Source organism: Mixophyes fleayi, chromosome 2, assembly GCF_038048845.1.
Source record: "Mixophyes fleayi isolate aMixFle1 chromosome 2, aMixFle1.hap1, whole genome shotgun sequence".
Taxonomy (NCBI): Eukaryota; Metazoa; Chordata; class Amphibia; order Anura; family Limnodynastidae; genus Mixophyes; species Mixophyes fleayi.
The window spans coordinates 305,710,482-305,738,085 of NC_134403.1; the positions used below are offsets into that span (position 1 = coordinate 305,710,482).

Here is a 27,604-nt window from a genome sequence, read left to right on the forward strand (position 1 = left end):
GTGGATAAACTTCTATTCAATGCAACGACACATGTTGATGCTTAAGGTCAATGAAAATATTCAACCCTGCCCTAAATATATTAAGAATCCTGTAAAAGCAAAATAGATAATTCATTGATTATGTGGTGGAAAATTTCTAGACTAATTGTTGTTATCATATTGCACACTTAAGCAATGATTGATGCCAAATATATTCTCATTACTAGTTTTTAATCAAAAGTATCATGCTAATTATTTGTGGCTAGATTTCACTGTCATTTTTTTCCTTCAAGTTGGGAATAAAATATTATTTTGTTGCCATAGATATTATATTGCTTTGTTGTTATAAGAAAAGTTAATAAAAATGTGCACAAGTTAGATATGAAAAGCTTATACTACGTAAGTGTTGTGTATGCAGTTATGGTGAAGCTTGGTAAATGCAAAATATTTTCCAACCATTAGGGTTCCTGGAAATAATTATAAACACACATTTTACACCTCTCAAACATAGAAACTTTTCTTAAAAATAAACATATTTCTTTATTCAATAAAATGAATTTAACATTTAAGGTCTGATTAAGTTTTATAAACAGTAAATCTGTTGGAAAGGCTTATGCATGTTGGCGTTCACATCTGGTGTTCATTACCTCCTGAGTTCTAATTTAAATTGCCTTTAAGCTGACAAAGATGTATTTTTTGACAAAATTAAAACCAATAAGGCAAAAAACAATTTTAAACATTTTTCAGGAGTCTGTGATAGTAACAAGGTCTTTCATGGCCTTGGTATGGATTCTACCATACAAAAATAACTTCAACAATGCATGTAGCTTTTGGCTGATTAGAGCACTGTAGCATATCATGTGATTTTATAAAGTGGAGAAAACGATAACAATAAACATGGGTGACTCCCCCTCCCTTCCCTAAATAAAAATGCAAAAAGAAAACTTGTATTCTTAAATAAAAAAAGATCAAACCATGTATACATAACAAATAAAATGCAATGGTAGGTAAAGAAAAATAAAAAAACATTTACTTTTCCATTAAAATTGCTCTCTATGATCTATGTTACTGCAAAGCAATAAATACAGACCAGGTATCTTTTTGTTTGACAGACATTAAAGTTAGTTAAAAGTTAAAGAATCAGACCATCTTGAAGTGTAACCAAGCATGCTGCCATCGGATTGGCGGGGCAAAAGGAATACAAAGTGAGCTCTGCTGGTTATCTTAAAAAAATAAGAGTCCTTGGAATCTTGCATACTGTACTTCCTTCTATTGACACTGAAGACTGAAGATCATTGATGTATAATACTAAAAATTAGGCAACTAAAAGGAATGTTGCTCCTTATCCAGTAGTTTGTTCAAGCATTCCAAAATAAAGGGAAAAAAAAATCAAAAATCAAAATCATTCTAAAACAATACTTAAAGCAAAGGAAAAAATGTTTCCTATCTATACATCAGTCTATTCATTAAAAAATGAACTAGACAAATTTCATTGACATATAAAACAAAGTCAAAAATGTAATGGCAAGAGACATGGGTAAAACAGGAAGACACTGATGCTACAAATAAATTGCAAAAATATGTACAAGACCCTGTTTTTCCTCAAATTTTAACGATTGTAATGCATGTTTAACAGCAGCAGTCGAGGATGAAGTTCCAGGCACCAGACCAGACTGCATTATCCGCTTCCAACTGTGGGGTGGGGGGCTGCTGTGCCCCTACCATTCCTGTCACCAGATGACACTAGATATACTTGTCTCCCTTGGCAAAAGCGGCAAAATAGCACTGTTTGTGTGGGCTTCATCTGGGTGTTGCTCCCTGTTTGTTTTTGTTTGTGGCCGCTGTCCATTAATTAGTGTCATAGGTATGTTGCAATAAGTATGCTGATTACCTATTGAGGTAAGAGGCAGGGTGCCAGTAGGAGGTACATCATATTCATAGCTTCTATAATAGTGTTTCTGTCGCATTTGTGTATGGTAAGTGTTATGAAAGGTAGAACGGATATCAGGATGAGTAGGAGCTAGGGCAGTAGAAGTGGCAGCAGCCATAGAGATTGCTGAGACCGTCTGCAGTTCCCCAAAAGGTCCCTGCTCACTGACATCTAAAACCTGCTCATGTGTGATGGGTTCTATTCTTTTAAAAGGCATTTCAAATTGTAAACGTTTCCAGAATGTTGAATTCAACTTGTTGCATTTTGGCCCATGCCATTTGATAACAGTTAGAAGCTTAATGGTGTGTTTGAGAGTTTCCACTTCTTGGTAATTCATAATCCCACGTAATTCACTGCACTCAATCAGTATCACTTTTATTTCTCCAGTGACCAACATGTTCCTGAGTCTGGTCTCTAACTCAAATATACTCCAGCCTCTTCTTACTACATAAGTGGGAGTCATGACAATGATCAGCCGTTTACTTTGGTCCACACATCTTGCCACATCTTCAATGTAAGCTAAAGGGGAAAAATAAAAAGAATATATGTAAAGGATATAAAATATCATCAACTACAAGTACTGCTTGACTGATATAATTCTTTATTACGCTAAACTTCATTATGCATTTAGGCAATTTGCTACAATAATGGTCACTTAAATTAAAATGATCATGATGCATAAATTCTGATAAATGATATCCTTACATTTTATATTTAGTTTATATTTATATACCTGAAATGCAGCAAGTGAGAAATAGGTGAATAAAAACAAAAGGGAGACAGACGTATGCAATATGAAACAGTTGTATTACATTAGTACATGGTGTGAATTGTCTTATAGTATATCCAACCAGACAGCACCTGCTCTACAAATGAAAAATTTCTTGCCTGGTTACTGCTCCCTCCCTGTGACATAAATGTTTACTAACAAACAAACTACATTTATACAGACTGCACTAACACATACTATACACACTACATTAATGAATAACACAGACATAAATAACAAAGCATACATATGTTCTCCAGTTTACACCCTTCACCACTGCACTCCTTTATGCTACTTTTCCCAAACAGGACCAGGACACAAAGCTACAACCATACCCCAAAAAATCAAGCCAACACAATCCCAACAGTATCTCTATAATTATCAATGCATAAATAGAGACAATGGAAACAATCTTATTGAAGTTGAAATTCATAAAATCATAGAAGCAGAATTTGACAGTGGAGAAAAATCTATGAGTCCATCTAGTCTGCCTTTTTTTGTGTGTGGTATTTTTTGAAGGAGTTGTCTGTTTTGGGGGCTGTGTTTTTTTATGTTTTTCTTTTCTTTTCTTGTCTACATGTTTCTTAAATTTGGACAAAAAAGCTCAGTTACAAACCAGACCAATTTTGGAAGAGGTCCATCGAATTTAAAAAATGTTCACAGTACAATCTGACCAGTCACAGCAAAGTTGATTTAAAGGGTTTAATAGCAACAAAACAATCATAATCACATGTCCAGATCCCTATAATAGTGCCATGTTTGCAAGTGCTTGTAGTGCTAGCCGTCCTACAAGGCTTTCCCATTTGATAAGTGTCAAAGTAATAGTAGAAAAATAAATAAATAAATAAATATATATATATATATATATATATATACATATATATATATATACATATACACACTCACTCACACACACACACACACAAATGTATATTTCCATATGAATACAATAGCTTCCAATCACATACATCAGTGCCCTTCCCGTAGAGGTTCTTGTAATTAACCTGAGTGAAGAGATAGTTCTTTTTGTGAGAGGACTACACACAGGAACATCTAGGAACTTTTGCTACTTTTGGACATAGAACACTTAACATATAGGAACCTCTTTCATGCAGCTTTAGTAACATTTTGAACATGAGGAAAAAGACTTAAATATGAATAAGTTATGCAGTGTTTACTGATAGATTTTGTTATTTAAGACATACTTAGAGAGATCAAATTTGGTCAGTAATGATGTGGTGCTTGAATTTATATTATTTGGTTTCTAGAAATGTAGCTGTGATCTTGTAAATACATTGTAGTATTGCAGTAAATATTAGTGTGCACAGATGGTTAGTTGTTAAATACATAATGTGTAAAGATTTGATTGGCTTGCAGACATTCCATCCCCCGTGTGTGAGATCTTGTCTGGTTTCACTGTTTGTGAAAAATGTTTGTATGATAGCTGCGATATGATAGTAATACATATTGTTAGAATTTGTTATTTAGGAAGATATAAATTAAATAAGATTGTTTGGGAAATTCTTACTTGGGAAAGATTGTAAACATTGAAATATATTGTATTTACATTGTGCTCACATCCCCTCCGCCCTACATGTGTAAAGTAATGGCTGCACATAGTTTGTCTAGAACTTAATGAATGTTGCTGGGATGTTTGTGGACATACCCTCTCCCTGTAATACTAAATAGAGATTAGTGGACAATGATAGATAAAGATATATTTGTGGTGGACTTGCAAGTATGTTATGTTGCAAAAGAAAATACCACTGCACTAGGTATCGCTATTCCAGTCTCATATTCTTGTCAATTATAAATATTTAGGTAACATGATTACTGGATGGTGCACTTCAACACAGATAGCTAATCAGGTAAGAAAAGAAGATAGGAAGAAATTGTGTATTCGAAGGCACTCTGCGATATCAATAATAAATTAAAATAACTATATCTTTATTGGTATGCTTTAAGAAAATCCCTCTTAATTGGATAGTGAAATATTAAAACCAAAGTGATTAAAGTGAATTAAAATAGCAAAATAAATTGCTATGCCCCGCTACTTTATATATATCTATATAAGTATTCAGTATATAATATAATAACCACTCCTATATTAGACCAGTCTCACAATTGGATACTATTCCAAATCAAAATAATTGAAGTATGTGTGGTATAAAAAAGACTAATTTGGCAGTTATTACTTTAATCCAATATCCCAGTAATCCTTTATAGTAACTACATTATCGATAATGGGATATCCTGATATAATAGTAACTCCATATGAATCAAAAACATCAAAAGTATGTTATGTTGTATTCCTGGAGGTTGAAAAGAGTATTGTTAATACTATCAAAGCATGATATGAGGTCAGCCATTCTAATTAGTGCAACCTTGGCAAACAGCTAAAGTGTATTGGCGTGGTCTGAGATACATACACACAAACACATACACGTGCACACACATGCTTAAGATATTGTACCTACACATAGATTGTCATATTATATGTACCATGTGTAACATTATGTTATTGAAATTATATTATTACATTATTGTACAAGTAAAGATTCAATTTCATACGTATACAATATATCTGCATTGTGAATATAAATGTATAATATCTTGATATAGGAGATATTATATATAGTGTGATATAGTATATTAGGTTTAAAGGACTGAAGAAGGCGTGTCATAAGAGGGAAAGTGTAAATTCGTATGGTAATATAACAAGAGTATCCAGGAGCAGAATACAAACATGGCATGCGCAATTTAGGTGGAACAACGGGTTCTTTTTCAGGGCTTTTATAAATTTCCCAGGAATAAATCAATCAAATGTAAAAACAGATGTAGGCAGATCATTCAAAGCATTGTAATATATTATATTTGCACCAGAAAACACCTATTTCTTGCTCTAGTAACGCTGAAAGACTAATGCCAAATATTGAGACAGTAAACCTTATTGCAACTGCGACAGTAAAGTGTGTATTTTACAGGTAACCTTTTTGTTCTCAATATTGGAATGGGTGGTTAAGGTGAGTGTAAAATATTTTATAGTAATAATGAAAGTTGCCTAATTTGTACACAAGAGGCATTTTTCAAAATACTGTTTAGCATTAATATTTACTGTAATAACGCATACAAATTGTGCAACAATAAAATTGTTTGATTGAAAAAAGATATTATACAATACTCTATTTTAACAGAAATGTAACTTTGACTGGGCATTGTTTACAAATCATAAAGTCATTGAGAAAGACAATCAAAAGCAACATAACCCAAGAATGTATGCCACGAAAATGGTGGTGGCTGACACCAATTGCCCTCTAGTACTGGCACCAGATGTAATTCCCTAGAATATTGGCATAAGAAGCTACTCCAGTAGTCAGATATAATACAATTTGCCATAAAAATTATTCATTTTTCACTCAGTCTTTGTGCAGTTTCAAATGTTTTAAAAATAAATAAATTCTAATGGTGCATTGAATTGCGTGTTTTTATAAAAAGCATAGTTTATGATAAAATCATTTATATAACGGTGCTAATCCTCTAACATATTTCTTCTAGTGGTACATTTATCATAACGTTTTTTAAAAAAGCCGCGTTTCCTAATATATGTACTGTATACTTATAAAGTACCTGTGGTCATGGGGGACACATGGTTTTCAGTGCATACTGGGTGATGCTTGACTGACATAAAATATTACAAACTTCATGTTCATTATCATAATCACCATAATCATTCTTGTAACTGGAATATGACTTGACTGATAGACTTTTAAATATATCTGAAATGTTTCGGTGTGCTTTATAATTTGTAAGTTGGACCAGAAATCACATACAGCCACTATAATACTTATTTTCATAACTATCTTTTGACAATTACATAGATAAAATGGCTCGAACATGGCTGATGCCTTGTGACCAGCAGAAAATTTCCATGTCCACATGTCATTTACTTGAAATAATAATGCTTAGTCTATTTGTCATATTGTATTATGAACAATGTATTGACATAACAAGATATGGAGAGCATATTATTAATGTCAATGAATATTAGAGTATATTTTAAAAGATAATATAGACAAGAAAGAATCTTAAAGGTTTACAAATGAGCAATAATTTGCCTAATTTCCTTGATTAAACTGTTAACAGTGAAACACTGGAACAATGACTGTCTTGTCTTCCCTGAGCTATTGCCCCCTCTCTGCTTTGCTTGATTGGGTTCACAACTTCAACTTCACACTCCAAAAACAAACTGGTAGGTTAATTGGCTGCTAACAAATTGACCCTAGTCTGTGTGTGTGTGTGTGTGTGTGTTGGCGGGGGATTTAGACTGTAAGCTCCAATGGGGCAGGGACTGATGTGAGTGAGTTCTCTGTACAGCGCTGCGGAATTAGTAGCGCTATATAAATAAATGGTGGTGATGATGATAGCTAATCTGTTTTCAGCTTTTAAGTGTACAATTTGAAAACTCAATACAGGGGCAAGTATGTTGAGGCTGTTTTGATTTGCATTCACCAGTGATTGCGCAAACCATATGCTGGTTCTGTGAACGGACTGGGATCCTTTTGTATTTTCTGAACTCTTGCATTGTGGAACATTGCATCTGCTTAAGTATTTAAAAAAGGAAGGTACTTATTATACCAATGTTTAATACAGTCAACTTATATGGAGAAAATCATTAGAATGGTATATTAGAGTAGCTAGCTTTTGTATTATGAACGGTAAATTAAATTTATATTGCATAATAGGTGGTGTTACATATACATGCACACCAATTATTATTAGTGGGGTTCTATACTAACCCAAAATGCTTAGAGTTGTTTATTTTAACTATGGGTGGATGTCTTTAGGTGTTGCTGGGCATTCACTGAGGATAATTAAAATAAAGCGTCTTTACTTTTACATAAGGCTAAGCATTTGAAAGCTAAATATTTATTAAATTGTATTTATTTATTTATCCAGATTTATTTTGGTATTTTGAGTGTCATCTTTCATGTATAATTTTGCTATGACTGTCACATTAGATTATATGTGACATTTCAACTAAATGAATTTCTGCAATTGCACGACCCCCCAAAAAAAAGTCATAATGATAACAAACTACCACACTCTTAAACACAAATGATGATAATGGACAGATAAGTATTGGTAGCAGCCAAGAAACAAGGAAAGCCTTGAACATTGAAGACTATGTATTATGAAGATGACGAATTAGCTGCCAAAGCATTGTATTTATGTGTTCAAAATCCCCAGCACACTCTTCTCAATCTGCTCAATTCAAAAACTGTAAATGTTTTGAAAATAATAAAATGCTCTTGAATAACGTAAGAGAGTAAGAAACACAATTATGTCAGAGAAACAATGGTGGTACATAACTTCTTCAGCAGATACACAAAATATACATATCCTGCGCCACAACATAGAAAATCATTTGAATACAAACAAAAAAAAAATCTATCTTTATGGACATGATGCATATACACCCTTTGAGATGGAAACTCAAAAGCAATCTAACATCCTGTGCAAGTGTACTACCAGAGTGCTTATTCAGTTCTGATGGTAAAACTGTAACAGGAAACATAATCCAGTCAGAAACCAATCACCCAAACATGTAGAAAACTTATAATAGCAAATTTATTATAAAAAAGAAATAACAGCCAACAATGGACAACCCAGGAATGTATTCCCCCCCAGCTGAACATTCACAATCACAATAACTATTCAGTGATTATATTGAGCAAATCAAACAAACTTTAATTATTTTTTTTTGGGGGGGGATCTACTCATTTTTGGACAAACAACATGAGGAGTGTGGAAAAAAAGGTCATATATCCTTGTACTCATCCTACTATTATTAATCACTTGCACAATAGAGATGGAGATTATGATTCGATTTATCCAGACTTTAAATCATCTTTGTTCACTCAAAAAATAATGGGTGTGGCTTCAAATTATTTTAACATGCTTTATGATAATAGTGGCAGAAACGTCTTTAATTCATGCAAATAAACGTACAGTAAGTATAGTAGACATTTCTTTAATATAGTTTATACCTACTGTACCCAGAATTATTTGTCTTATGCCTCTTTGGTTGAAATTATATTAATCTAATCAATATTTTCAATATAATAAAATTGAATCTGACTTGATAACAATGGGCCTCACTTATGAAGCATAATGGATGCAGGCTACAAAAAGTTTGGTTTTGCAATTTGGAACCTTTCATAAACAAAATGGGTTCAGTTAAAAGAATACAATGAAACCTAATCACTGCCAGGTTTAAAACCGCTGTAAAATTGAAGACCTTTTGGAAATGCAAAGGGCCATGTGCCCTCTGCACAGCAATGAACACCATTTTATCCCATTTTAATAAATTTTATTCTCAAAATAAAATCTTATCTTTGTACTTAGCACAAATATGCACTAAAGTGTGCCTATTCTGTTACTTTTAAAGGAAACATATTCTCTAGTTCACTTAAGTCAGATCAGAGCGAGAGAAAGAGAAATATGATTCTGGGGATGGAAAAACAGCTGAAAAGGCTCTTAACCAGCAACTCTCCAATTCAGTTTGTGAATTTCAGAATTTCACAATCACAATTGGTCAGGGCTGTAACTAGGGCTGTGCGACAGGGGCGATCACCCAGGGCCCAACGCTGAAGGGGGGCGCAATGCATTTGGCATATCAGTCGCAAATCAAATTTTTAAAGATTTGCTTATCTCACCCATACAGTTAAGTAATTATCTACTGAAGGGGTAAAGCTTATTTTTTTCAGCTATACTTTTTATTTTGTTATAATTGAATCTTGAAAATAGACTGAACAGCAATAATTGATCAGCTAAACTATTCATTCATTTTTAAAATTTATATTATCAGTAAAATATTTTGAAGGGTTTGCTGATTTAATATTAATGCATGTGCTCTTTGTCAGGTGAACCGCGTCTCTCCGGAACCAAACTAAATAAATTCCAGAGAATGATTCAGGTACAGGCCAGGTTAGAATTAACTTGCAGAACGAAATATAGGGATATAATTACAAACAACATAACTGCCTCACAGTGCAATTCACTAGGGCAAATGCTGAGGATACGTAATGGGTTCTTCTCTGAACTAAGCATTCTGGATATTAAAGAGTTAAAAATGTAATCTTTCTGGAACTCCACCCTGGGAGCAGCTAAATTGTGTATACTTTGTAGGGAAGATAAATATTAGTATGGGAGTGCATATAAGTTTTCAGTGTTCTACATGAACTTTATCATTAATTGTATTTGCTAAATCTGTTTCGGTGCTTTCAAAGTGCTGAGTTGACACAATCATTTCCAAGTGACGTCAAAAGAGTAAACGATAAAAAGGACGTGCTTTGCTAAAGGTGTACATTTTACCCCAGGTTTAATCTATGCTCACTTCCTATGCACAAAGAGGTTAGGAGAAATGAATAACAATTACATACTTTTTAAAAATGTCCTTTTAGCCTGTTTGGATATTGGATGTTAAGACAGATCAGCCAAAGAGATATAAAACATTTTTTCGTTTATTAAATGTGTTAGAATTTGCATGTTGTTAAGTAGTACAGTAAACAAGTATGGGATTACAGATGATAGATTATAAAACACATTTTACAAGTGGTTATCAGCAAACCAAAATTAGTAACAGTTGAAAAAAATATACGACTGACTTACTTCCTGTTGGAATTAAATCCCTGTCAGGAATGAACAGTTTGTAACCATAGTGTTTTTCAAGCATATCAGGTAAAATTTCCAGTGCAAATCTCTCTTCTTCTCCAGTCTCCTGGTTCCATTGATCTGGGTCCACTTTTGTATATGACAAATATGCATCGAAATCTTTGTTATCTGAAATAAAAAATAAATAAATATATTGCTGAACAACAGATACCATTTGTTTAATAGTGGAAAACAATCAGCACTAGTTTGCACATCCTCAGTATGTAATACCTATATAACCTATATTTACATTCTATATAGTGCTGATGGGCTGGTGCATTTCTGAATGTTATTTCTAGTGAAAACAGGGTTCTAAATCATCCAACATGTAATAACCATTAGATATAGTATGCTTGTTTTATTACCTTGCTAACATAACCACTACCTCTATTTGGAGTTAATTATAGGATCCATATACATGTGCATACATTTAAAAAATATATAAGGATGCATGTTACCATCAAAAACCAATGGCTCATGGTCCTTGAAAAGATTTACACCCCTTCTTCTCAAAATCATTTCCCCCCCTTTTGATAGGGATCTGCAGAACCTTCCACAGCAGATCTTCAGTACTGTAGAGAGCAGTGTATAATTGGTAGTAAGAAGCTCACAATCAATTAAGCTTAAGAGCAAACAAATACATTTGGAAAAAATTAGAATGTATGATCAAATTCACTATACCTGGTTAACTCACTATATATGTTCATTTCATCTCTAAGCAGAGGTCACAAATGGCTGCCATGATGGTAATATATATATATATATATAATTGATTCCAACTTATATCTTGCCCACATTATTTTATTTAGTTATTTTTTTTAGCAAACAGTTTAATTATTATAAAGGGGAGAACTTTGGGTAGGGGGCAGAATGTACCCAGTAATATGTATTAAGAGGTTAATACCTGCAAGTTCAATGGAACTAACGTCTTGAAATAAGAGGCTACTTGCCGCTTTTTTGCTGTTTTTTGTTGTTCCTGTTCTTGTGTGGAACATCCAGATAAATCAATTGGAGGAGTAATGAAATGTTAACCTTTTTTTTACTCTCTAGAGAACATGATGCACTCACTATGCAGAATATCAATTGCTCATAAAAGAAGCCTTATTGAATATTCGACTGGGTGCCAAAACTAATTCTATATTCATTCAGTGCTGAAATCAGCTATTTACCAGTGCGTCGCCTTTTTCTTTTCCTTTCCTATGTTCCTTACCAGCATTTGATAAAGAGGATGCTGTGAAATAAACACTGTCCTTTTGATTTTGAGTAAAAAGGAACATTCATATTTCGTACCATAGGTTTTATTAATAGAAGTCCCAGCACTGCTAGTGTTTTGGGAAAATAGGTTTCTCTAATTGAGTGCAATATGTTTATAACGGTAAGAAGGGTATAAGTTTTTTTTTCCATTCCATAAATAAAAGTTGACTTTAAAATATGTACAGTTTTGCTTTTGAACTTGCAAATAAAAAGTTTGCACCATTGTGTTTAGAGATCCACAGGAGCTTACACCATTAAATTCCACTTCTCTGGAAGTCATATAGATAACCTCACTCCATGCAACTGATGTACTTAGCAGGAAACTAAAAGGACGATGGCTTCTTATACATGCAGAGTACTGTTACGACTCACTACCAGCCATCAAGCTAAAAGGCCAACAGTGTGAAGCAGAGAATCGCTGTGCCTTTCTGAACAACACCTTCTGGAGTTTAGAATTTTAATAAGGTAAAAGATTAATGGAATGTGAATTCACTTAACTGTTTGTTAGTCCTTGGCTTTAATGGGAAAGAACACTTGATATTACTTTGTCATTTTTGCCACACTTCATTAAACTTAAAAGTGATAATGACAGCTATATGCATGTGTTTGTATATAAATGTATTTCAAAACGCTGCCCTCTTTATTCTTCTGTTTGATGAGTAGTGATGTCATCACTTGTATTTGGAAAGTAGTTTTTCTGGTATTTACATATGCAAAGAGTTGCCTTTCTGTATAACTTAAACATTATATTCCACGAATAGTGTTAGATAAATAATAAGAAAACATTGTTGCTAGATAAACATTTTAAACTCCACTGTCACAATGACAGCATTGCAAGCCCAAATTCCAGGACCATGAATAAGTTTTCACAGATGCAGGATAATGGAACACATTTCCACATATATAGTCATAGAAAATAGATCCACAGTCTGGATCAACACCAAGAAAAATGTATTAATAATGACTTAATGAATTATCCTATTAAATGCATCAATACAAGGGACGAAGCATAGAATTACATTTTCCTGATCTCAAGTGTACTTTGACTTTGTGTATTTCTTTTGTACTGTTAGATAAACATTAATAAGCATAAGGAGGCATCAGTAGGGTAAGGTTGAGCTTTATGTAAGGATATGGATCCAGAATATTGCTAGTGTATGTCATTCCATTGGGTTATGTCACTATAAACAACTCAACCATTTAGAGAATTCAAATTGTCAACATTTCCTGACTCAGACCCATAGTATTTCTTGTTGTCACTTTGTTATCACATAAAGTCTCAACCTCAGGCACATTTTGCCTATAAGATTTTTTGCTTGTTTACTTCAATGTCTGATGAGCAGGCTTAGTAACACGCACCCAACCACGCACACGCGCCAACACATACACAGAAGCACAAATATTCTAATTAGATATAACATAATGCGCCAACGCATACACAGAAGCACAAATATTCTAAAATATTCATAATGCGCCAACACATACACAGAAGCACAAATATTCTAATCAGATATAACATAATGCATGCCCTGCACAATGACACAGAAAGTCAACATACATTTCTGATGTCTGCAAAGGAAGGTTTGGAATCCCTGGGTGGGACTATGTAGGAATATACGTCAAAGAAAAAAAGAGCTACCAGAATAGCCAATCTGTCTTTGGAAAAATAAATAAAATGATGTGAAAGGCTAATAAAGCATGAAGGACATAAGGCCAATGACTGCATACATTGAAATAAATGAAATAAATGAAATAAATGAAATAAATTATTTACAGGAAAAATGAACGTATGAGATCACAAAATAAATTTAGTTGTATTGAAATATTGTGTAAATATTTTTGTAAACATTAGCCTATAAAATGCTCTGATCCATGATGATTCTGTTCACTCATGTAACATGGATTTAGTGACAATTACATACAGTAATGGTACAATATGGACATTAAAATAATAGTGCAATATGAAATTATAAGTTCAATTTTAAAGGATAAATAAACTTGACATATAATAGTATAATGTATGTATATGGTTTCTCCGCCCTCTCTGTATAAAGCCTGATTGTTATCATATTTGAAAGGGCTTGTGGGAAAGGTGGCATGTGATTGGCTAGCTGTGGCTTAGGACCAGTTATGTGGCTGTTTCTTCTCAGAAGTCTTTATCACCTCTCCTGCAGTCTGATCTCTGTCATACATAGTGACTGGGCTTCATGCATTGTTGGAGAAACCTATTAGATCTAGAAATGTTAAAGAGGTTTCTTACTTAAACACCTCATGGGGGCTGTTAGAGTGGTTGGAGCATGACTGCACACACAGGCCTAGATAGGTTATCTGCATTTATGCGCATGCATGATTTCAAGATGACCCATTATGTCTGGATTGTTATTGGACAATGTGCTGCTGATAATGCAGTGTGTTGCCAGAAGTAGTCACTTGTATTACTACAAAAGCAACAGGTATGTCTGTTGATGTCCCTTGCCTCATTCACTCATACTCAAGCTAAGCTAAAGATAATACTATCAGTTAACTTGTGATAATACAAAGCAAATATTGTTTTCAGAGTATTGAAAGGAATAGGCTGTAGCTCTGACAATAAAACAGTACAAATTGAGACTTTTTGCGAATAATGTTACATATGAAAATAGCTATGAGTTATAAACTTATCAGAACTGGAAGATAATTGAGGGAAGCTTTCAAATGTGCAAAAAACATTTCTTGTATACACAGCAAAATTCTTATTTTCAATCCTAAGGATGCTGCTCTAAGGCTCTTTTGTCTGAAACAGCTGATAACATAGAACAATAGCTTGCATTCAGCTACACAGTAACTGTAAAAAACTGTTGGCATATTAATGTACTGAAAGGTGTACATAATATTTATGAATATTGTTAGTAGTTTTTCTATGCTACTTAAAACTTTGAGCTTTTTCTGGTTTAGTGCCTTATTGAAAAAAATAATGTATTGCCTTACCTCCATCCAGTTCTTCAGCACCAAAGTGGTTTCTATAGAAAAGCATGAGTTCAATCTTGTAACACTTGTAGATGGTGACCAGAAATACAAGTAACAGAAGTATGGCTCCAAGACCCCCAGCAAGTTCAACTGTATACATAAGCTCTAAAATAAAAAGAAATAGTGTGTTACATAACAGTACTGTAACAGACTCTTGCTATGTACTAACATAAAACAAAGTACAAAATCACCAAGGGTTATTATCAAGATTCAGAATGCGATTTTCGCTACCATTACATTGTATGTATTCAAAATCATTCTCAGATTTCAATGAAATTAAATTATTAAAACAGACTCCTATGTTTAATATGTCACAACAGAATCCCAAGATCTTTATAGTTAAACAAATATATGTAAAAAATGTTTATATATAGGGTAGTGTCCTGCAGCTATTGTCATAAAAAAAAATGTCAAAGAATTATTTTCCTTCTATTATATTGATTTGGAGCCACTGACAGTGTTTTACAAAGCTGCAAAAATGCAGGTCTATAGCAAAAATACAGATTTGTGACATCATGGTACTATTATTGCAATATTATACCAATTTATTTTATACGCACTTTGCTTAGCACATCAAGATAGCTGTAATTGCAATGTGGGGTGGATGAGGATCTTCAACGCTGAATACAGGATAAGCATTAAGGTCAGAAAGGGTATGTACACAAAATGAAATGAGCTGTGCATCTAAATATTTTGTGGTTAGTATATGAGTGTGTGCTTCTACTTTGTCTCTAGAAGAGCCTCATAGAGTACTCAGGTCTCACCTGGTGCAATCTATTATTAGATTGACTCTAGTTCAGGCTGCCTACCGTTGTTTAAAGAAAAGTACAAAGTGACTGCATAAGAAAAGTTCCAAACATAACAACTAAAGCAGCACAGTAATAGCATACTTGTAGGCAAGCGGGAGATCCTGGGGAGGGTGTGCGGTGGGAGGGCAGGGTGCGGAAGGGCAAATTGCATAATCAACATTTTGTCACATGGGATGGTGCCAAAATGACGCGATTCACTGCAAATCACCTAATTTTGGCTTCCGATGGGCAGGATGCGGAAGACTTCCCTGCTCTCCCAAAAGTCCGGGAGACCAACCTGGAATTTGGGAGTCTCCTGGACATTCTGGGATGATGGGCAAGTATGAGTAATAGTTAAGTTTTGTGCAAAGTTATTTCCAAGCTAGTGTATGCCCTTTTAATGTTATATTTGCACATAAATTAAAAGCTAGCACAACTTATATAGCTTTTATAGCTTATGCATAAAGTAGACCCAAATAGGAATTTAATTAATATATATTAAATTTTAGAGACAAAAATAACAGAATTGGAATGGAAATGAGGAAAAGCTTCAGTTTGATGAAACTATCTCCTTTCATCCTTAATGAAGCTCAGAATAGCTTTAGCTATAAAACACAACACATATTGCACATACTAGATTGCTATGAACAGGGGAAGACTGTCAAATTTTAGCCCGGGGGGCAAGACTCAACTCAGCAGCCTATTTTATGGGGAAAAAAAAGTGGCCCAGTGACCCAGCCCAAGGTAGCCAACTACAGTACCGTCCCGGGGGGGCAGATGTCCCCCTGACCGCCAGCCCAGCCTGCCCCTGGCTATGAACTTACGATAGCACTTAACTAAAAAATCTGTTTTATGCTGCAGATACATATGCAGATTTACTGTAACAAAAGCTATTCTTCCCAGTTTATCCACCAAAATCCAAGAGGACTTTTAAATTTTAGATTACAGGTAAGTACGTTTCAAACCTATAAATCGATTGAGCAACTTCCAATTCTGTATTGTTGCGTGAGAGGCATGTTTGGTATCAGTAGCTGATGGAGAGTGCTAGTTGTCTATTGCCATTTGGAGGTTTCTGGGGTATCTCTTGGTAAATTACCTCTCCATTTAAAAATACAAGAATATATTACCCAATATAGAGAGTCTCATTGTTTAGAGTTACGATACATTTGCAAATGTGTGTAACAGAATTCTGCATATTTATGTACAAGTAGAATAGCAGCTTTTTTTACTGGTTCACAGCAGTGTTGCTAGTGGATTTTTTCTCTGTTTTATTTTCTAGGTAAGTATGATTGTCAGAAATATGATAGTGCTAACATTGTACCACAGAACCACATGAGGAGATATAATGCTAAAGCTAAGATTTATGTATTAATTGTTCAGATAACAGCAGTCAAGTGTGCTGTACAGACAGTACAGTTTGCCTGAAGACTGACTGTGCTTACTGCATGCACTAAAAATAGGGCAGGCATTGTAATCATTCAGTGCTGAAATCTGAATGAGCTGTGTGGCACATAAAATCTATAGAAAAAGATCAAACGGTATAAACAATAGCGCTTCCATATACAATACTGTACAGAAATCAATGAAACTCAATGTGAAAAAAGACCATCAATGTCTCCACTCCAAGTCTCCATAAAATAATATGTTATAAAATCAGACTTTCTGGATGAAAACAAGGTCTTATCATGAAAAATAAATTCCAGAATATGGTTCCTTATTTTCTTCAACCATATATGAAAAAAGAACAAATTAGAACCAAAATAATATACTGGGCAGTAAATAGCATAATAATGACTATGATACTATTAATAGCATTTATTTAAATAGCAATAAGCATATCCCATTGGAGCTTACTGTCTAAGCTCCATATCACACACTTACACCAGGGTCAATTCTGTTAGAAGCCATGGAGTGGCGGGTGGCTTTAACATACATTTGCAAATGTGTGCAACTAAGACTTTTGCATTTGTATCTACAGTAGAAATGGCAGGTCTTTTGCTGGTTGTAGCAGTGTGCTGGAGGAATTTTCTGTGTGTTTGTTCCTTTTAGGATAACCTCACCCTTTCAAGCACCTGCTATTAGCCTATAAATTGATTGAGCAACTTCCACTTCTGTATATGTCTGAGAGGCATATTGCTGTCAGTAGCTGAGGGGGAGTACTGGCGCTGAATTGCTGTTTGGAGGCCTTTGGGGTTCCTCTTGGTAAGTTAGTTCTCAATTTAAAAACACATATATGTATGGCCCAAATATATGGGACTCTCACTGTTTAGTGTTAGGACCACCCTATTAGCAAAAGTGCCATGGAGTGGCGGGTGGCTATATCATACATTTGCAAATGTGTGCAACTAAGACTTTTGCATTTTTATCTACAGTACAAATGGCAGGTCTTTTGCTGGCTATAGCAATGTGCTGGGACAATTTCTTTGTTCATGGTCTTGAAATCCGTCTAATTATGTCACATATTATTCTTTATATTGGATTGTACATGTATATAACACGGACTAATAACAGTTGATCATATACAAAAGAATAAAATAGTAGAATTCAGTCATGTATAATTGATGTCATCTCGTAAAGTATAATATTTTTATACAGTACAACCAAGTATATATCAATTTGTCTGTTGTACAAGCCAATACATTGCATGTGTTTTGTTTTATTCCTGGCAGAATAACTGAGTTATAGAGAGCAGTAACACCATATTGTTTTTTCTCACATGTATATGAAGCGTTCATATCCAAACAAACTGCGCTGATAGCAAAGCATTTGGTATGATGTGTAATCATGTGTATTTAGCTCATGTAAGGTCCGTTTACTCTAGTGCAGGGGTCGGCAGCCTTCTTCTATCAGTGCGCCGGCAAAAATCTTGTCAAGCCCAAGTATGGCAGGTGTGTGTGTGTGTGTATATATATATATATTTGTATCCCAGATCATCTAATGCTTCGAAACTGTGACCTCCAGTTGTATGCCTTTAATTCACATTATGGATCATGTGCCCGAGTTTAGTCGATCTTCTGCTGCTTTGAAACATGAAACAGAGTCAGTATCTTCTTTGGATAATAGCAATTTCCTCCTAATTTTAATTCAGTGAGACATACGTCAAGAAAAGCAAATGGTTTTCAGTGACTTTGCAAGTCAGCAAAGACATGCTTGGGTAAGGCTTTTTCTCTGTTGGGTAGAATTCCACTTATAGTATTCCCTGTAGGGCAAGCTCCAGAGGTCTGCAGAGGTCAAGGCTATGACAATGGAACCAGTACATCTGGTAAAATTAAAGGAGTAAGAGTATAGAGGAGAAGTATCCAACAGCTACATTTTGCACTTGTGCTGCCCATTCCTTAAATGTTGTGGGTGTGTATGCAGCATCGTGCTGTTCTAATGCCATGACCATTTTTGGGTGTGTAAATCATTTATATGTACTTTTCACCTCGAGAGATGGCACATTTTGAAAGAAGAAATCGAAGGTTCCTTGCATGGCTTATGTGACACCAGGAGGAGCGCAAGAGTTGAAGCTGTTTGCCCAATAACTCAGAAACTACCAGGTATCGGTGAGGCATTGAAGAAATTTACATCATGACCTGTGTCATCCTCATCATCATCACCATTTATTTATATAGCGCCACTGATTCCACAGCGTTGCACAGAGAACTCTCTCACATCAGTCCCTGCCCCATTGGAGCTTACAGTCTAAATTCCCTAACACAAACACACATAGACTAGGGTCAATTTTGATAGCAGCCAATTAACCTACTAGTATGTTTTTTGAGTGTGGGAGGAAACCGGAGCACCCGGAGGAAACCCACGCAAACACAGGGAAAACATACAAACTTCACACAGATAAGACCATGGACGGGAATTGAACTCATGACCCCAGCGCTGTGAGGCAGAAGTGCTAACCACTTATGAAGTAAATGCTGAAACATCATTCACGATAAATGTGTTTCTTGTGGTACTTGAGTCCATCATTAGTGAGCTGAATCAGCGTTTCCAATCTATGCAAAATATTTGCAATTTGTTTGCTCCAATTATGAAATTGAGGACTCTGCCAGAAGAAAAATTAGTGTCATCCACTAAAGCTCTGGTCTCCAAATATCCAGAAGTGCTTGCATCACCTGTATTAAGTGAACTTCAACACCTTTGAAAAGTCTACAATGCTACATTTAAGTGCCCCTAGGGTCCACTTGACTTACTGAATAACATATACAGCCTACAACTTCAAGGGATAATTGGAGAAGTTTGCATTGCTATCAGAATTTCACCACTGTTCCACTTTCTGTGGCTGAAGGAAAACAAGCATTTAGCAACTGGCCTTAATTAAAAACTATCTGCGTTCAACAATGAGTGAACAACGTTTGAACAGCCTTGCACTTCTCTCAATTGAACACGAACTTGCACAGAAATTGAAGAAAATTTAAAGACCTAATACAAGATTTTGCATCCAGTAAAGTGAGAAAGTGGTCAAGTAATCTGTAAATAATCTTAAATCCTTTCCTCTTGGGGGTTGCGGGGGCACTCAGCTGTCAAGGGGGTTGGTGGAGAAGGGGGAGGCATGGAGGTGGTCAGGGGCTAGCAGTCGGTGGGGGTGGGGGCCCTGACTGTTTCATTTGTACTGGGCCCCATGATTTCTGATGGCAGCCCTATATATATATATATATATATATATATATATATATATAAAACAAAATAAGTAGGAGGGGGCGCCACATAGTATAATACTGTATTCAACAATACAGATAGGTGTACCGCAAGCCAGAATTTAAATCACCAAGTGGACATAGGCACTCAGGTATTAGAAGTGAATCAGTAAGGATAAAAACACACAGAGGAGGAAATATTTCCAAGACCACCAACACCATACCAATATGCGTACCAGATAAAAGAACTTTAAAGCTTATCTGTAGGTATAGTCGGTCCCTTCATAGATTAGAGTAGCTTTGATTCCCCTTCAGGTTGGTGAAGTGTTATTCTCAACACTTACAGGAGCATGAATAGGCACTTCATATATCCTCAGTGGTAGCCACATTTATATAAAGGAAAAAAGGGGGAAGGCTCTCATAGTGTAATACCATATGGTTACACATTTATCGCAGAGTAAAATACAGATGTACACTTACATTAAAAAATTAAGATATATGCTTATCTGGGTATCTTTGAGCTGGAACAGGACAGCAGGATTCAGTAACTATCACGCTACCACATTGCCAAAGATCCAGATCACTGAGTCCTTAGGAAATAATCCTCAGCCAAGTTCAACACAGAATGCGCTGCCACGCTAAAGTCAGATAATGCAGACACCCGAATAAGTGACATATATATATATACAAGTTAACCCGTGCATGATACTCATGCATTCTAGTCAAATCAAGCTACTTAAGGTGTTAAAAAGGTTCTTGTCATGCATTTGGGCCTAGCCAAGGCCTCCTCAGGGGAAGAGCGTTACTCCCCGACGCAAGCGCCCTTTTTTAACGTGGTTTTGTCCACATGTCACCACCTCATCATTTTTCTCCATCACCTCATCCTTCATCTTCATTGCAACATCCTTCATCAAGCTACTTAAGGTGTTAAAAACTCCCCACTGTCACCCCCGGCAACCACCAACCACTCCCAACTGTCACTTCTCCTTCAAGAAATATATATGTCAGTGTATAACTCTGCCCAGCAGGTGGCGCTGCAGCTTGTTTTTTTTTTTTTCACACACGCCACTAGGCATTTATATAGTAGATATATGTATATGTGTGATTTACCTCCTCTTATCAATCACATGCATATAATTCTGTAACTCTGTAAATACACTGGAAACCGATTAAAACACATTCCAAGACTCTTTTTAATTGCACTACCTTTAAAGAAATAAATGAAAACACACATTTCTTTTTGGTGACTCTCTCAGGATCACAATAAACTTCTGCCCACAGTGAAAAACAGGAAATGGGGCTTCTTTAATATCTTCCAATGGATTATATTTTATTTTTAAAAATATAGGACCCAGCATGCAAGAACACCCATGGGCTGTCAACGTATTCTGGCACTTGTAGTTCCACAAAATCATGGACTATATTACCTCTATTAAACCTGGTACTCATAGCCACAGGCACCAGTGCTTGTCAGCCCCCTAGTGGACTAGGGACCCAATGCAGGGTAGTTAGCGAATATAAGGGAGGGGGGATTTTTAAAACCATTTATTTATTTATTTATTTTTCCATTTTCTGTTAGGCAAGATAACTCAAATAGCATGTGGTTTGAGCAGTCTCACCACTCATAACTACTTCTAAAATATCTGCCTTTTCTGTTGCTTTGATTTGCGTTTTTGCAAAATGTAACATTTTTTATGGGATGACGTTTTCAGATCAGATTCAGTTTTAAACAATGCAGTTTGATTGTGTTTTTGTCTTTAGTAAACCATGCAGGTTATAAACTGTACATCAAAGTACCAAAAATCATGCGTTTTTCAGATCCACATCGTTAAAAAAAACCAGCAATATGTCCGCTGTTTAAACTGGTATAACGTTCTGCTCTGTTTTCCTGTTTCAACAGTTTAACTAGCTTCTGATAACAGTATGGCTTATTATCCTCGCACACTGCTTGTGAATTCAGAGGAATGGACAGGGCACTGAACTACAATGCTGCAGTGAAACTAAGATCAATGCAATCTTGTGCGCAGCCCATTACAAAATTGTTGCAAACTTGATGGGAACACTGCCTGTATGTGATAAAGCTTTTTGTTAGCTGTCTGAAGCTGCTGAGGTGACTTAAGGCTCCTGAGAATGGTAAAAGAGGTAGAAACATTTTGAAAAAGTCATGTTAACAATAAATAGTTTACTCAACCCCAAAGTTGAATAGTGTGGCTCCTTATTGGTACTGAAAACGTTATTATATGAGTGAACTGAAGTAGTAGGGGGTGGGCCTAACATTATGCCCTGCTGGGGAAAGTCCTGTGTATTGACACCTCCTGTGGAGGACCCTTTTCATCAAGGGGACCTCTGACAGGGAAGAAGCAGGTTACATATAAAGTGGTTAATAATCAATTTGTAACATATATAAAGTTGTAACAACTCAAGCAATTTCTCTAAGAGCATGTAAAATATCCTCTCTGTAGTTTATGATTTCTTCACCAACCAATTTAATTTTCCTCCTCCTTCTTTTTCCCTCCAGAAATGAAATCCAGCATACACATAGATTTAATTAAGATGTATTGTGCAGTTACTACAGGAACTGCATTCTCACTTAAATGTTAATATGTATGCCACTATTGTTGATCTATTATTCATCTTAACTTTTTTGCCCAGCTTTATTACTTCTGTATTACAAATCAGCACAATATTTCACTGCTGACACTCATTCTGTGAGCATCACTATAAGAGTTGATACTGCAGTGTATTACTAGAGATTTAAATGATGGATGAATCACTGTACAAATGAGCACAGTGCCCCAGGATAGTTAATACAAGCTAATTCTTCTATATCTATTTGTCAGCACAATAATGTAATCAGTTATGTTACTTATGGGATAAAATACAGTATGCATTATACATATTATGTATTTTTTATTTAATAAATACAAAGTATCAGATGCATTAGGTGAGAGAATACATAAATGACTTTGATAATTAGAATTCAAGTTAAAGTTCAACTGGTAGTCTTATAGTCCTATGCACATTTCACCTCTCACCTTGACTAATTTACTCTGTTGAAATAAACAACTGAAATTTGAGACTTTGCACATTTCTTACAGTTGAACTTAAAGTGCTAGTGAACCCATTTAGTTTGCACATTTCTTAACCAAAGTTACCAACTAGTATACTATGAATTTCACAATGTGGCAGAAACAAGGTGAGATGAAAATACATACTATGAGGTCATCATATGACCCAAAAGAAGAGGGGACATCAAAGCTGATATATACATAAGGCTATCAAGTTGCTTAGCCTAGTGCCGAAACAGCCAAGTCTGTGTGGACAAAGTACTGACAGTTCTGAATATTCAGTGATTCGGCCAAACTGCTAGACTGCAATGTGAGGGTTCAGATTTTTCAACAATTACTTTGGAATAGGTTAGCATACCTCCCAACTATCCCGATTTCAGAAAGTCACAATTTTAGGACTCTCTCCTGGGGAAATGTTTGTCAAATGGTTGCAATGTTAAGGGAAGGGAGCCTAATGCTTTACCGCACTTTGCAACCCTCTAGCGGCGTTGTCACACCCCTCCATTGTGATGTGACCACGCCACATTTACTGTGGCCATGCCCATGTGTCCTGCTGATGGGGGCAGACATTTGGGGATGTATGGGTTAGAATGGGTATAATTATGTTCATTACACATGATCATGTCTTTCTTACAGGTGTTAAAGACTGGGAGTTCCTGCCATAACAGGAACATTGCAGGAGTGTAAGGCTGAAATGTAGGAAAATTGATAGCTGATGGCATGGGGCAACACATCAACAGTGGCCCAGAATAAGGTATAGTTAAATCTAGCAGAGCACATTTTTATATTAAGGAATTCACTGAACAGTGATAACCTAGCCAAAGAGGAATAACCACATACCAACTGAAGAAGATGATCTAATAAAGTGTTTAAATAGTTCTATTGCAAAATATCTTAAGGGTAAATATAGGCACATCAATTATATATAAGGAAACTGAGAAAATACACTCCATAATCACACTCATGCTAACTTTTATTCAACTAGTAGAGCCCAACAAACAAAACAAATGGAGCAAAGTGTAATGAGAACAATGGGGCAAAATAGGACTCCCGGAAAGAAAAGGATATTCTGGATTACACTGGTCTCACACTAGTGTTACTGTGTGAGCATGGCTACAGTTGGTAAACAGTGTTTCTAGAGTTGTTGTACAGTGTTACTGTGTGAGGGAAGTTAGATGTTGGGGGAGAGACTGATGATTACTGTGTCTAGCGATACACGCTTCAATGTACTGCAGGTCTCATTAAACTTTGCTCCAAATTTATTCCAGGAATTATTTAGGTACTTCTTCAAGGTCATAACCAATTTGAGTACTTTACTCAATGCCTCGATCATTCATTTCAAAGATAATTTTCAGGCGAATGGGAAATTCGTATGGGAGGAAAATAAACACCACTGATGTTAGCTTGAGAAAGGTCTGTCGTAGAAGAGAGGATTGTTGAAGCAGGGTAATGTTGGATTGGGGTCGTACTGCAGCAAAGTTAAGTACAACTTTGTACTTTATTCTATCTTAATGAACTCCATCTAAACAAATATGTTTAGTTTTGGGTGAAATTATCCTTACATATACAGTCATGTGAAAAAGGAAATTTACCCTTTGTCAAATCTGTGATTTACATGTGAAGACATAATTTAAAAATATCTGGGGGTTTTTTGGCAGCCATTCAGTTGTAGATTTGCAGGTGTGATTATTGTCATTTTTGCATAAGAAAATTTCAGCTAGAAAACTTTATGTGAACTTGATTGTGAGGAGTTCAAGTCCTGTCACTTAAATGCAATCCAAAATCATAATTTTTATTTTCGTCAAACATGGTGTTAAGTATAAAATACAAAAAAAAATCTACTTTGGTGTCATTTTTCCTAAGGACATTGTTCCAGAAACCATGTGTTTTGTTCAGATGCAAACCTAAGTCATCCTGCAGTTTGTTTGTTTTTTAGAGAAAAGAGCTACATCTACATTAAATCCATACTTCTCCATTCTTTCTCTGATTGTAGGGCAATGACATTTAGCATAACCATGTTGACATAGGCCAGTAGATTTGGGTTCTTTGCAAGTTCTCAGTGTAATTTAAGGAATGAACATTGTGTGAAATTCCTGGCAAGATTAGCAACTGTTTTCAATGTCCTCCATTTGTAAATAATATTTATCATTTTAGAATTTTGGACTTGTTTTGGAATTGTTTACAAATTGCCTTATAATCTTTTCCAAACTGTACTACTACTGTATAAGATAGACAGTTAGGTATAGCAAACCGCAAAAGCCCAGATTAAGCCCTGTGCTGTAAATAATGTTAAAAATAATGTTACATTGTATTAATGTAAATAATGCAACATTGTTTACAGCACTGGCTTAATCTGGGCTTTTGCGGTTTACTATACCTAACTGTCTATCTTATACAGTAGGCGATTTAGATCCAAGACGCGGGTCGGAGCTGCTCAAACACATCATTTAGGGGAATATATTTACGTAGTGAGACATATATGTATTATTACCGTGTATATTAGGGGATACTCACTTATTTAATTAATCAATCCCCTATACAATATGTGATATAGAGACTACTGTATTTGGGTGCATTCAGTCTTTTTAATCCCTATTTTCTATCACTTATACACTTGTTTGTTTATTATTTTTCGCTGCAATTTTATTGGATATTTTAGTTCTTTGACAATAAGGGGCATATTCAATTAGCTTTCCGGTTCGCGGGATCGCGCCGGAATGGGCCGCGAAGTCAATCCGCGGTACCGCAATAATGTGGATTGTCGTTCGCAGCCCATAGGGTTGCGTACGAAAATCTGCGTTATTGCGGTAGCGTATTACCGGCAATACTGCGCAGGTTTCGCGGAAACGCGCGTTACCGAGAACCGGAAAGCTAATTGAATATGCCCCTAAATGTTAAGTCTTGTTATTCTTAACAACCTTCTAACACTATTCAATTAATCATTCATTGTGGAGTGAGTAGTGCATCATGTTTAAACAACCCCCGTTTTACTTTTTTCTCTTTAACACAATGCCAAAGGTTCAGCTTTCATCTTGAGGTGGTAGGTCTTCCTGAAGAGATCAAAAATTGAAGTTCACTTGATTAGCAGTCTTGGTTAAAATGATCTTCTTTATTGACATGGAATCAACAAGAATGCATTTACTTTTTCACATATAGTTTCTTCATGTTGGCCTTTTTTTGACAAAGTAAGATCTGTTATGGGTTATTTGTCACATAAGATCTATGACACTTTAGGGGGGGAATTCAATTGGCAGCATTTCTGCTGAAAGTAACGAAGCCTTCGCTGTATTACAGTTGATACGGTAACCTAGATTTCTGCTCACGGCTCCCTGAGCCTTGAGCAAAAATGATTGTTACACAATACCGTACTAACGGTAATAATACGTGTTATTATCGTAGTAATGATAATAGTGCACAGGCCGTGTTACTTTCGGCAGTAACTAGACCAATTGAATTCCCCCATAGGACTCAGTGACACTAGGGGGTAAATGTATTAAACAACGCTTTTTGCAACTCGTTGATATTCAGCGAGTTTGACAGGCAAATCTTGACTTTAAACACATTGCTTTTTAAATGTAGCTGGCAAACTCGCCGATGTTCGGCGAGTTGCAAAAAGCGCTGTTTAATACATTTACCCCTAGATGTTTATTAATTATGTCCTCATAGGTATCCAAAGATTTTAAAGAGGGTGTACTTTATTTTTCAGATGCCTGTATGGTAACATAACTATACTGACAATTTATTAAGCAACTGCTATTCACAAACCCATATTTTCCCGTGGGGTCATAAGAGCTGACAAGCTTGGTTTTTCTTCAAGTATGCAAAATGAGAAATTAAAAATTTTAATTGGATCCAGAATAAAAATTTACATTTTGAAGGTAACAAGCATTTTCTTGTGATAAAATAAATGATCAATTGTTAATGCTTGTTTTGTATAGTACATCATGTTTAGAATTTGTTACAGAGTCACATCTGTTTGATAACGAAGGAATGCTCAGTTAGACATGAAACTAATTTACTAATATGTTGCTTTATGAAAATTATGCAGCATTTATACTATGATATGGAAATAAAATGTTAATATTCAAGAATTTTGGTTAAGGACTGACTGTAAGATTATAAAAAGAAAATGCTTTGCATAGTTTTTTTCTTGGCACAGTTAGCTATTTACTATACTGTCTAGCTTTATAATTAATGGGCAGCACAATGGAATATGCAGTGCTGAGAAATAAGGCTCTTTTAATAGAAGGATATTTGTTTAGTTAAAACCTCAGCACAGACAAAGCAGTGGCTTCAATTTAATTATGCATTAAAAAATGTTCTTTATCATAAGCATATTTCAACCCAGCTATAGCTTGGATTAACATTTAATTTAAACTAACTTCAAAAGTTCACTAAAGAAGGAATTTAAGTTTGGCAAGTTTTGTGGTATACAGGTTTCACTTTGTCAATTAACTAAATACAAT

General features: G+C 35.3%; 1 protein-coding gene across 1 annotated transcript in view; it reads right to left on the reverse strand.

Moving 5' to 3' along the window:
• Nucleotides 1–500: 500 nt before the first annotated feature.
• Nucleotides 501–27,604, reverse strand: part of IL1RAPL1 (interleukin 1 receptor accessory protein like 1) — a 1,105,500-nt gene continuing 1,078,396 nt past the window's right edge. Inside the window, exons 9-11 of the mRNA XM_075196513.1 lie at nucleotides 14,613–14,756; nucleotides 10,350–10,520; nucleotides 501–2,428 (exon numbers count right to left, since the gene is read on the reverse strand). Of these exons, the coding sequence (XP_075052614.1) occupies nucleotides 1,710–2,428; nucleotides 10,350–10,520; nucleotides 14,613–14,756 (1,034 nt within the window). The 3' untranslated portion in view covers nucleotides 501–1,709. The remainder of the gene's footprint in view (nucleotides 2,429–10,349; nucleotides 10,521–14,612; nucleotides 14,757–27,604) is intronic.